At 38.2% G+C, this 12,441-nt stretch overlaps 2 protein-coding genes across 7 annotated transcripts in view; both read left to right on the top strand.

Annotated features, from left to right (window-relative positions):
- STK39 (serine/threonine kinase 39) overlaps nucleotides 1-9,021 on the top strand; it is a 90,008-nt gene extending 80,987 nt beyond the window's left edge. For 2 of the 6 annotated variants that reach the window (XR_016468251.1, XR_016468252.1), the window contains 2 exons: nucleotides 731-844; nucleotides 949-1,013. Coding sequence is in view for 4 of the 6 variants with exons in the window: in XM_031599528.2 (XP_031455388.2) it covers nucleotides 949-1,013; nucleotides 7,556-7,630 (140 nt within the window). In the remaining 2 variants the exon portion in view is untranslated. The other 4 variants (XM_090143954.1, XM_090143956.1, XM_031599528.2 and 1 more) reach the window with 3 other exon arrangements.
- A 259-nt stretch (nucleotides 9,022-9,280) lies between these two features.
- LOC116232900 (sodium channel protein type 2 subunit alpha-like) overlaps nucleotides 9,281-12,441 on the top strand; it is a 364,152-nt gene continuing 360,991 nt past the window's right edge. Inside the window, exon 1 of the mRNA XM_090143920.1 lies at nucleotides 9,281-9,552. The gene's annotated coding sequence lies outside the window, so the exon portion shown is untranslated. The remainder of the gene's footprint in view (nucleotides 9,553-12,441) is intronic.

Here is a 12,441-nt window from a genome sequence, read left to right as displayed (position 1 = left end):
CTTACTTTCTACCTCACAAAATCTGTGGCAAATGTTATTTACAGAGAACATCTATCTTATGATACTTACCTATTCAGTGTACTAAAAAATCTCTGCTACTTAACGTGTTTATTTTTTGTCAGTAGCTCTGCAACGCATGGAGTCTTTTTCTTATGTTGATGTCGGGTTAATGATGTCTTGTGCTTATCAGTCACTTTTGAACAGAGGCACTCCAGTTATTCAGTCTGAACTCAGTTCAGGATCTAGCATGAAAATGGGGAACAAGTTTAGCAAACCAACCGCCAAAAGGCAGCCAAATTTTTTTATCAAGATAAATGTTAACAACAGTATATATAAAAAATAAAAATCACAACCATAAGAACCAACACTGCAATTTAAAATGCATGTTAGGTGCTTTCATACAAAAAGAGTTTATTTTTCTTCTTCCTTTTCTGTTCTCTTGATCTCTAGATCTTGTTAGTGTTTACTGCTGTTGCATTGCCAACCTTGATCAGGCTTACTGAGAGAGCAGTTTAAAAATCAGCTTCTGCTGTTGTTTTTTTACTTTTTTTTTTCTGCTGGTTCACTGACCTGTAACAGATTGCTATGGTTCTGTATGGGTACTATTACTAGCCTGGATAACAGTCAGAAGCATAAACGTACAGCCAGGTGACGCAGCTTCAGAAACAGGAATGTTATTGCTATCACTAGGTTCTCAGTCTGACTTTTTTCTCTGACTCAATTCACACAGGCATAAAATAACAGCAAAAGAGAGGAAACAAGTTTATGGCAGTCTGACTGCTCTCTGACATCCACACTACAACTGGAGAGTAATTAAATGATTCAAGTGCTAATGTGCAGGCATGTATGTATGTGTAATTAAGATGTTAATCCAGCATGAATACAAGGTCTGATGCTATGTTGAATGCAGTTTTCTGTAAATCATTTTCTTCGTACTTTATTTTACAGTTGCTGCTAACTTACAGAAGATTGTAGACGATCCAAAGGCCTTGAAAACATTAACTTTTAAGTTGGTAAGTGAGAGTTGGTAATGAGTCATACAGTACATGAAACAGAAATGTTGCATATTAAAGAGCATCAGAAACAGAAATGTTCTCATATTAAAGAGCAGCCTGTTGATTCTTTCTCAAATAGTTTTAAGTGCTGTGCCAACCATTTGGCAAAAACTGAAAAACTTTTTCTGACCTTCTCTATATCAGTTAGAAAACGTCATAAGAAACTGCTCCAAGATTTGAGCTTGTAATGTTTGAACAAAGCTTCTGCCTGGAACAGTAACTCTTCTGACTACCTGATGGTGAAAGCAACTGTATTTTTATGTCCTTTCTCATTCTCTTTTCTCTCTCTCCTATTATATTTTTAACCAGTTGGATTCCATCATCCAATGCAGTTGTCAAAGTTTATTAATTATATGTAAATTTAATGAAACTTCTTACTTTGATAAGGTGGAGGAGGAACTGCAAGAGTTGGGGAGAAATTCTTAGAGAACAATTGCATACAAACTTAGATATCACTTAGAGAAACAGAACAGGGAGTGTGTCAACTTCTTCTGCAAGGGAAAACTTCTAGCTGCAGAGTTACTTATGCACAGAGCAATGCCACTGAGCAGCTGTGCTGCACAGCTGGAAGAGCAAGCAGGAGAAACGCTTGCTCATCAATTCATAGAATATCCTGAGTTAGAAGGGACAGCCACAGGGATCATCATCAAGTCCATCTTCTGGCTCCTCACAGGACCACTCAAAACTCAAACCATATTTCTGAGAGCTCTGTCTGAACAATTCTTCAACTGTGGCAGGTGTGGTGCTGTAACCACTGCCCTGAGGACCACTGCCCAAAGTCTAGTTTGTGCAGTAATTTCCTTTCTGAACGTGGGTAGTCCTCAATGAAAGAACTTAACCTGTGTAAGGGAAATGGTTTTAAATAATCCAAAAAGCCTGAGAGGAAGAAAGAAGCTAATTATTGTAACATTATTGCAGTTTGTGTTTTATCTCATTTTCACTATTTTTTTGAATAAGTGTGTTGACAGATGAGATGATTGAAATCACCGTGTGTGAGAGAGAGAACCTAAAACCTATTTTGACAGGACTTTAGGGATATGTACAGTCACGTAGCTCTATAACTTCACAGAGGAAGAAACTTACATCAGTTCTGAGGACACATTGTTCCATCTCCACTCCTACCAACACCTGCCAGCATTTCGTTTAAATGCAGATCACCCTTTCTACTGCTCTCTTGTCCTTAGTTCTTCCCATCAACCTTCTCTTAACTGAGAATCCACAATTAAAAGTTTATCTGTATAGCATGTCAAACCACAGCTATATGCCTGTTTTGAGGTGCACATTTTGCCTTGGAACATGGATCCCAATTTTGGTTGATTTTGCTGCCATCCTGATGGATGGATTAATAGCTTAACATTCCAAAAACTTAATTCAGAATGGATGTGCTGTGTTTGTTTCTATGTCTTCTAAAATCAAGTTGAAAAATATGGATACCTAAAGCTGTGGAAAGATTAGCCCTGTAAATACCAAACTCTTGCCAATTAGCTTTCAGCACCCCTTGCTGAGAGTGACTCAGACACATGTGAAAGACTAGACTGAGTGTCTAGTAGGTAAGTAGGTCTCCAGAATCATAGCTTTGTTTTTAAAAGCAGCTGCTTCTTATGGCTGTAGAGAGCCATTTTTAGAGTAAGTGACCTCGTTGATGATAATGTGTTAATTCAGGATTGTTCTTCTTATTTTTTAAAATATAGATTTGAGTAGTCTTAACAATTAAATAATTGAGCTTCATTTTTCCTCTACAGTCCAGTAAAGTCAGCAGAACGTGTTTGCTTTTAGGAGGGGATTGTGATGTGGAACATGTAACTCAAATGGCCCTTACAATCTAAATACAGCTTAAAAGCTGATGTTTTTTTTTTTTTTTCCAGATGATCTGTTCTTGCAGTCTAAACATCTAACTATGACTTTATTATTCATCTGATGGCATCTTGGGAAGACCATTTAGAAACATAGACATACCAGAGTCTATATAGAAGTCTTGGTTGTTTCTAATTCATGCTCTTTAATTAGAAGCTTTAAACTTCAAAATTTAATATTCCATATTATCCAGTTAATGTTTGTGTATGTTGAAAACAAAAAAAAAAACCAACCATCTAATTTAGATTGGGATATTTCTGTGTTTCAGCTGGATTTATTACTTAAATGCTGGGGAGCAGTCAGTGTCACATATTTCAGATTCCAGTGAGAGAATACTCCTAGGCTTTACCAAGATCAAAATTAATAGTCAGTTGTAATTCAGTGTCTCTTTCCCTTCTTAAGGTAAGTTCTACTGGCTAGGTAACAGTTCCTGAGGTTAATTTTTAATCGAAGTTTCTTCCTGACATTTTAACTTACTCCCTGGGAATTGAACATAACCACAAGAAGTATCTTAATTTATTCTTACCCTTGATTTATTTAATTCAAGTTCAATTTCTACCTGCTCCCGTGTAGTGGAGTTGCCTAGGAAGACTGTCATTTGTTTTTGTTACCTCTTAGCAGGATTTGAGAGCACTTGTATACGATTTGATTAAAACACATTTTCTTGGTAAATATTTCATGGGGATTCGAAGTCTAAATCTGGCTAATCCTATATCCATTCAGAGAATTCAATTGAAAAGTATTCTTTAGTTTAGGATTAGTTACTATTTGTGGACAAGAAATCTGGTTAGTGTCTCACTGCTTGCAGATTGCTTTTTCTGGTGTAGTATTTTGTACACACAACAAAGCATTTCAATCTTCTGGGAAACAAGAATAACCTGTGTCTTTAACCGTATTTATCTATAATGAACCACTCAAAACTCAAACCATATTTCTGAGAGCTCTGTCTGAACAATTCTTCAACTGTGGCAGGTGTGGTGCTGTAACCACTGCCCTGAGGACCACTGCCCAAAGTCTAGTTTGTGCAGTAATTTCCTTTCTGAACGTGGGTAGTCCTCAATGAAAGAACTTAACCTGTGTAAGGGAAATGGTTTTAAATAATCCAAAAAGCCTGAGAGGAAGAAAGAAGCTAATTATTGTAACATTATTGCAGTTTGTGTTTTATCTCATTTTCACTATTTTTTTGAATAAGTGTGTTGACAGATGAGATGATTGAAATCACCGTGTGTGAGAGAGAGAACCTAAAACCTATTTTGACAGGACTTTAGGGATATGTACAGTCACGTAGCTCTATAACTTCACAGAGGAAGAAACTTACATCAGTTCTGAGGACACATTGTTCCATCTCCACTCCTACCAACACCTGCCAGCATTTCGTTTAAATGCAGATCACCCTTTCTACTGCTCTCTTGTCCTTAGTTCTTCCCATCAACCTTCTCTTAACTGAGAATCCACAATTAAAAGTTTATCTGTATAGCATGTCAAACCACAGCTATATGCCTGTTTTGAGGTGCACATTTTGCCTTGGAACATGGATCCCAATTTTGGTTGATTTTGCTGCCATCCTGATGGATGGATTAATAGCTTAACATTCCAAAAACTTAATTCAGAATGGATGTGCTGTGTTTGTTTCTATGTCTTCTAAAATCAAGTTGAAAAATATGGATACCTAAAGCTGTGGAAAGATTAGCCCTGTAAATACCAAACTCTTGCCAATTAGCTTTCAGCACCCCTTGCTGAGAGTGACTCAGACACATGTGAAAGACTAGACTGAGTGTCTAGTAGGTAAGTAGGTCTCCAGAATCATAGCTTTGTTTTTAAAAGCAGCTGCTTCTTATGGCTGTAGAGAGCCATTTTTAGAGTAAGTGACCTCGTTGATGATAATGTGTTAATTCAGGATTGTTCTTCTTATTTTTTAAAATATAGATTTGAGTAGTCTTAACAATTAAATAATTGAGCTTCATTTTTCCTCTACAGTCCAGTAAAGTCAGCAGAACGTGTTTGCTTTTAGGAGGGGATTGTGATGTGGAACATGTAACTCAAATGGCCCTTACAATCTAAATACAGCTTAAAAGCTGATGTTTTTTTTTTTTTTTCCAGATGATCTGTTCTTGCAGTCTAAACATCTAACTATGACTTTATTATTCATCTGATGGCATCTTGGGAAGACCATTTAGAAACATAGACATACCAGAGTCTATATAGAAGTCTTGGTTGTTTCTAATTCATGCTCTTTAATTAGAAGCTTTAAACTTCAAAATTTAATATTCCATATTATCCAGTTAATGTTTGTGTATGTTGAAAACAAAAAAAAAAACCAACCATCTAATTTAGATTGGGATATTTCTGTGTTTCAGCTGGATTTATTACTTAAATGCTGGGGAGCAGTCAGTGTCACATATTTCAGATTCCAGTGAGAGAATACTCCTAGGCTTTACCAAGATCAAAATTAATAGTCAGTTGTAATTCAGTGTCTCTTTCCCTTCTTAAGGTAAGTTCTACTGGCTAGGTAACAGTTCCTGAGGTTAATTTTTAATCGAAGTTTCTTCCTGACATTTTAACTTACTCCCTGGGAATTGAACATAACCACAAGAAGTATCTTAATTTATTCTTACCCTTGATTTATTTAATTCAAGTTCAATTTCTACCTGCTCCCGTGTAGTGGAGTTGCCTAGGAAGACTGTCATTTGTTTTTGTTACCTCTTAGCAGGATTTGAGAGCACTTGTATACGATTTGATTAAAACACATTTTCTTGGTAAATATTTCATGGGGATTCGAAGTCTAAATCTGGCTAATCCTATATCCATTCAGAGAATTCAATTGAAAAGTATTCTTTAGTTTAGGATTAGTTACTATTTGTGGACAAGAAATCTGGTTAGTGTCTCACTGCTTGCAGATTGCTTTTTCTGGTGTAGTATTTTGTACACACAACAAAGCATTTCAATCTTCTGGGAAACAAGAATAACCTGTGTCTTTAACCGTATTTATCTATAATGAACTTCTTTATTATTTTGGCAATAATTTAAGTGAGATGTCTGAGTCTGTTGTTAAGGTCTCCTTTGTGTGTATTTAAATGCATCTTTAAACTTAAAATGATGCAGTTTTACAGAACATATGTAGTATTGAATCTCCTTTAGTTGTCTTGGCTAACACAGAATCAAGGTTTTTCTGCATGATTCAGCTGTCTGCACTTAGGGAAGGAGGCTGCTCTAATACACAAGTAATCTTGACAATATGCAATGTAACAACGTTATTATGTAGCATAATTAGCACTTTATGTAAGGATTTTACAGTTAGCTAGAGTGTAGAATGATGAAAATAATACTAGCTCCTTCTATCATGATAGTTTACATACAAAATTCAAACTCCATTTAGTAAATTTTAGTAAATTCCCAATTAATAAAACATTGAGGTATCATTATTATGACCGGTGGTGATGACTTAAGACTTCAACTTGCTACTTCACCAGGATAAGGCATCTTAAATACACTGTGAAGAGAGTATAATAAAAGGAAATTTAAAGGAGTAGCATGATGTAATGTTTCCACAATTACTGAATAAGTTTATTTTTGGTTGTGAGAATTCAGTAGATAATGTCACTGGGTGAACACTGTGTGTGTTATCTGAGAATGCTTGTCCTGATACTGGATACGCACAGACCAAATTCTATGAAAAGATTCAGCTGCAAAAAATTGAGGGTATTAGAGGGTCAAGAGCATTTGTATGGAGTGAACCAATTGTTCTTGGGGGGATCTGCCAAAAAGTCCAAAGGCAATTTTGCATAATCTGCCATTACACACTTGATATTACTTCAAATTATTTACCACATAGGTAAAGAACGAATTAAAAAATGTACTTTCTGAGCTACATAGTCTGATTTTGTATTTAAAAATCAAAATATTAAAATATTTTGCCTACATAGTGTGCGTTATTTTAAAGCAGACTTAAGGCAAGATATTCTTACATTCTTACTATTCTTACATTTGCAAAACGTAAGTAGATTTGTGCCAGTTTGTACTGCAGCAGACATTAGTAAAGATTCTGAATTGTTCAGTCTGAAGAACTAGATGATACGGTCAGAAAGATGTTCTTCTGCAACCATTACGTTTTACTCTTCATAAACTCCTCCAGTCTCATGTTGAAAAATTCAGTGGGTTGGTATTTCAAGCAGACTCGATAGCTGGGGTGATAAGGGTTTTTCAGACATTTGGTGTCTGCAGGACACTTTTGCAGGACACTTTTGCAGCAAACTAGCAAAAGGTAGATTCTGTACATGTAGGTTATTTGCTCTCCACAAGTGAAAACAGCATGCTCCAATGAAAAGCATATTTGGCTCTGGAAAGTTTGAGTTAAAGAATTTTGCTCTTTAAGTGACCTTTTGGAATAGCTGCGGAAAGTGTTTTGTTCCTCATTTGTTCATTTCCCAGTTTTTCTTTTCATCTTTTTCTTTTTTTTTGAAATATAGATTTAGCTAAAATGAAGGATGCATTGACTGATGCTGACAGAAAAATACACCAAGCAGTCTGAGAGATTTCCTTCAAGTAAACTGTTTGCCCACTAGGTAGTACAGGGAAATTGTGAAGCCGGGACTGTCAAACACTCCTTTTTACTGTGATACACTAAACATTTCTGTTTGTACTTGCAGGCCTCTGGCTGCGATGGCACTGAGATTCCTGATGAAGTGAAACTGATTGGGTTTGCTCAGTTAAGTGTCAGCTGATGTCTGTCCCTTGACCCCAAGCCGAGTTGTGAGATTGCGAAGAAGCCAGCTTAGATGCAAAGGAAAATTAATGCACCAAACACTGAGTTCTGCTTCATTCTCTAGCAATTCACAAAGTCAGAACAAGCAAAGCCCACAGCTACACCGCTGCTGCTAACATTCAAAATGCTACTAAATGTCTCTTAGCAGTTGATTTGGATTTCCCCTAAGTGAAAAGCCTGTGGAAATGCACTCAGGTGGCTATATTTATTGGTTACAAAAGGAATTTTATATCTTCTTTCCTAAAGTTTTGAGTGATACTATTTTCCTGTACTTGTGGATGATAATACTGCCTCTGTTATGTTATATTTAGAAGTTAACATAAATACAAAAGTTGAGAATTACTAGCTGAACTTGAATTCTAGTTTTAAAACTGACTGTGAATTTTATTTTTCATATATTTATGCATTACACATCCTAGTAATAAGAAAACTGTTGGACTTGATTACACACTATTTGCAGTTAATCTTTCTTTATTTAAAAATGTTTCAGGTATATCTTTGACATATTCTAGGGCTTTTTTTCTTTTTTTTCTTTTCTTCAAGTCAAGTTGGCATTAGTAAGCTTTGATTGTGTCTAAAAACCAGTCCACAAACTGATTGTGAAGGGTGTGGGAGGTGCCTTGAAGACATTAATGTTTTAAGTATGTGCCTGAGGCTGCTAAAATTTAGAATAATCTCAATTTTCTAGAAGTACCATGTATATGGTATTAAATATATAATCTGAGCAAGGAAAGGTTATATGGTAGCAAAGGTGTTAAGACAATTTTTGATTGTGCTTTTTTAAAGAGTCTATAAGCTAGAACTACTTTAAACTATTGTGGTTAAGGTAGACTGCTTATTGTGTCCATCTCTGATTTGACTAATCCTGAATGATAGAAAATGGTTTCATACAGGTGATGAAAACTTGAAGAATAGAATTGAAGCTTTACTTGAAATTCTGCAAAATACCAATGTGAAGTGAAAATAATAGGGCTTTCTGCAATGATTCAGTAAAACTCTGTTAGAAAGAAAACATTTCTGATCCAAGTAGTCTTATGCTTAACCTGTGGTCTAGATGTTATGGAGGTAGTGAATCGTAGGAAGATTATCGAATCTGGAGACAAGTTCCTTGGACGTTACAATTTAAACTACTTCCTAGCTAATCCTAGATAAACGGCAGCTCTTTAATGTACTGAAAACAGCAAATATATATTATTAAGAGAAGTTATTTATAATGCCTTGTCATAATTGTTGAGGTGTTCTAGAGCCACTTGCGTACGACTCAGTGTAATTCCATTCCATCCTCTTGTTTACATGATTACTCCAAGATGACTGCAAAGGATAAAAATAAAAGCGTATTGCACAAACACAGTTGAATTTTCTTGCTCTGTGGACTTTTCTGCTGTTGTGTGATGTTATAAATGTTGGTTGCTTTTATTTAGCTGACGAGTGGCACCTGTGCAAGGGATTTAGCTCCCTGTGTGGGGGAGCAGAAATGGAGGAAACACTGTTTGTCTGCTCCCAGCACTTCACTGAAGCCATTTTTAAGACTTTGAACTCCTGAAATGTCTATATTTCACTAAATTATTCTGGGGCAAGATTTTTATCCTTGAGGGATGTCAGTGTCAGGGAGTAGAAGGAGGGAGCAGAATGGGGCCCAGGGCAGGGCTGGAGCTGTGACCTGCCGCTTCTGGCCCAGCTATAGGCTGATGGCTGCAGCTGGCCCTTGCTAGGATAGTTAAGGCCCTCCCCAGGTGGCTGGTGCCCTCAGGACAGCTGTGTGGAAAGCCCCGTGCCCAGGAACAGGCTTTAGCAGTGTGGCTGCTGGGGCTGTGTGTGGAGAAGTCCTCTGTTCTGCAGAGTGAAGCCTGGCCTGCAGTGGTTGAAGAGAGCCAACAAATGGTAAGTGAGCCTTTCATGAACAAAAATTGTGTCTTTCCCTAGCTGTGAGGTGCTGCTGTGGCGTTATGGATGATCTGCTCGGCATCTCTTCCACATCAGCCCTGTCACAGGCTTGGTAGTGTACTGAGGTGGCTGAGGGCTGGGCTGCCTGCCTCTGAGCTCGGGAAGGCTGCAGTGTAGCACAGCTAATTACTCACCTTTGTATCAAAGTGGGAGCAAATCAGAAAGAACTTTACAAGTGTGCTTCTCAGTGAAACAGTTTGTTACCTGCAGCACTGAGGCTGGGTGGCTGCTACCAGAAGGAGCTATGTTTGGGCCCTTGCTGCTTGATTATTATTTTTGTTACATATATGAAGGTATGCTCCTCTAAATGTTGCACCAGCATCAACTAGTCCAACTGCAAAGTAGTTAGCTGCCTTTTTCAGGCACGCAAATGAACATTCGGGGTAGCTTGTTGTTTTCACAGGTCTCTAAATGAATCCAGAATACATTAGCTGAGGAGAATGGCGTGCCGCTCACCAGGCGCCCCTCATGAGGGAAAAGGTGCTGCAGTGTGAGCAGCAACTGTCAGAAGTGCTGGTAGGCCGCTGGTTGGGACTGTGGGAGGTATCTAAATGAGGAGGGATGTAAATACTTTAATCAAAGCAGGCAGCAGTACTGTACCCAGATAAAGCTTCAGTTGTTGCTCACTTGCAGTCTGAAGTAGAAACATGAAAATGCTTCGCTGAGCTTCCTTAGCTTAGTGAGACAGCAAATTCATGCAGCAGTGCTCTTTGTCACAGCTGTGTTACTGCTGCTTTTTAATGTTTTTTGTTGTTGTTGCTGCTAAGGTATTGTTAATAGAATGTAAGCAAAACTGCCTGAGAGAAATGGCAGTTTAAGCTTTAAAGCCTTGAAAAAAGAAGTTCATTTCTGCCCTTGACTACACAGAGATGAAAAAGAGGTAAAAATACTTAGCAGTTTGTAATAGAAAGTATGGTACAAGTGAATGGTGTAGTATGGTGCACACTGAATCTAATAGGAATTAGCTTTCTGAATACCCTATCCAAATGATCTGGGTTACAAGGGAAAAGAAAACCAGTGGCTATTTACTTCTTTGTGTATACATGAGGAAGATGGATGCGATTCTCACTTGTGGCATGGCACGAGTTGTGCATGTGGTGCATTGTTGGGCAGTGTTGGGCTGGCTGCTGCCTGAGGCACCTGCCTGCACTCAGAGGAGAAGGTCTCTAATTAATGAGATTAAGCTGGAACAGGTGAGCTGCTGCTTAATGCTCTCTGAGACCAGGAAAACAGGGCTTAATTAAATGGCTCTAAATTTCTGTGGGACTGATTACATGGTGCTGCTTGCTGCTGGGTACTGGCAGGCTTTGTGGGCTGATGTCTGTCTGTGGAGCCAGGCCTGCTGTGCCCTCTGCTCTAGCAGAGTAGTAGCATTGAGATGGAAGTCAACAGATGAAGGGAAGTACAGCTTCTGTTTTATTTTCAAAGCGTTAAAGAGGACACAAATAAACATGCAACTTAGCATGAAAACAGGTCTGGGGAATGACAGGTTTGTGCCCGCATAAAGGCGTGGGTGAAGAGGGCCATTTCCAGCCTTTTCTCTGCTGGAATTTCAGCGTGAGCTGTTGGCCAGGAAAGCTACCTCCCACTCCCAGCAATGTTCACTTCTTAGGCAAAGAAAGCAGGAGTGCATCTTTCCTTCCTCTGGTAAGTGCTGACCTCAGATTATCCCAGCAGCATGTACAGGGAGCTGTATACAAGCTATGATACAGCTAGCAAGTTATGATCATTGTTTTGGCTTTCTAGAAATATTAAACACTTTGTTACTGTTATTTCCTCTATAGACCTCTCTGCCCCAGAGCATACTTCTGCTTTATGACTGACCTATCAGGTGTAAAGGGTGGCAGGTAAATAAGCCAGGAAACGCCATTGAATTTTTCTCTTCCGTGTTCTCTCCTGAAGTAAAGATGAGTATGTTTCAGCCGGCTGGGGCTAACTGAAAATATCCTATCTGCGGGCTTTCAAAGCAGCCTTGCAAAATTTGATTGTGGGTCATTCCTTCAGAATATTTCTAACCACGCTCTTTCCCTACGAAAGCAAATGCCGTGTGCAGCCTGTAAATGATGTGCCTCCCCCTCTGCTTTTCTTAATTGGAGATGTGTTTTCCTTTTCGCCACCTACCCCTGCATAACGATGTTGGATGGTGAGATTGGCCTGAGCCTGAAATCAATTAGCTGTGATGATGAATCTGATACAGACCTAAAACACTGCTAATTGAGTGCATTGAAAATGCTGATTTTATTTAGCAGGAAGCAGAAAATGCTTCCCTCACACAGTGTTTTTCAGAGCAGCAGAAAATGAGACCTTGCTGATAACCAATAACAGTTGATGTCTTTTTTCTCAAATCAATTGCAATATAACTTTATTGAGTGAATTGCTGTGGTGTTTTTTCTACTGCATCAAGCAGGCAGACTTTCTGCTGTCTAGTGACGTACTCATGCATGTGGATGCACTAAGAATGCTAATTGCTTTGAAATAAGAAGTTGGAAAGGCAACAGGAGCTTGCATCTTCACATTCCATTTGCAACAGAATTTGCTCAAGCTATAAAAATCTCCAACCAAGTCTGTTTTGCTTGTTTTATTACACAGTGGTCCAACTGATTACATATCCAGGCTTATTAGTTGAGCATTAAGACATTTTAGTTATTCATTTTCTCCCTATGAGTAAACCCAGTGTTACAAGGCATGTGAGGATGTGGTTTATTGCTGCTTCTGATTGCTAGGTTGGTGTCTGTCAAGCTGCTTTGCATAGTCACTGAACTCTGGGATGTTGAACCAAACTCAGTGTTTGTATAGCTGTTTGCTTCCAGTGGTGTTCAGAATATG

The sequence above is a fragment of the Phasianus colchicus genome, chromosome 7 (genome assembly GCF_987193195.1).
Source record: "Phasianus colchicus chromosome 7, bPhaCol1.hap1.1, whole genome shotgun sequence".
In the NCBI taxonomy this organism is placed as follows: domain Eukaryota; kingdom Metazoa; phylum Chordata; class Aves; order Galliformes; family Phasianidae; genus Phasianus; species Phasianus colchicus.
Note: the sequence above shows the minus strand (reverse complement) of the source record. Positions and strands in the feature narration are given on the sequence as shown.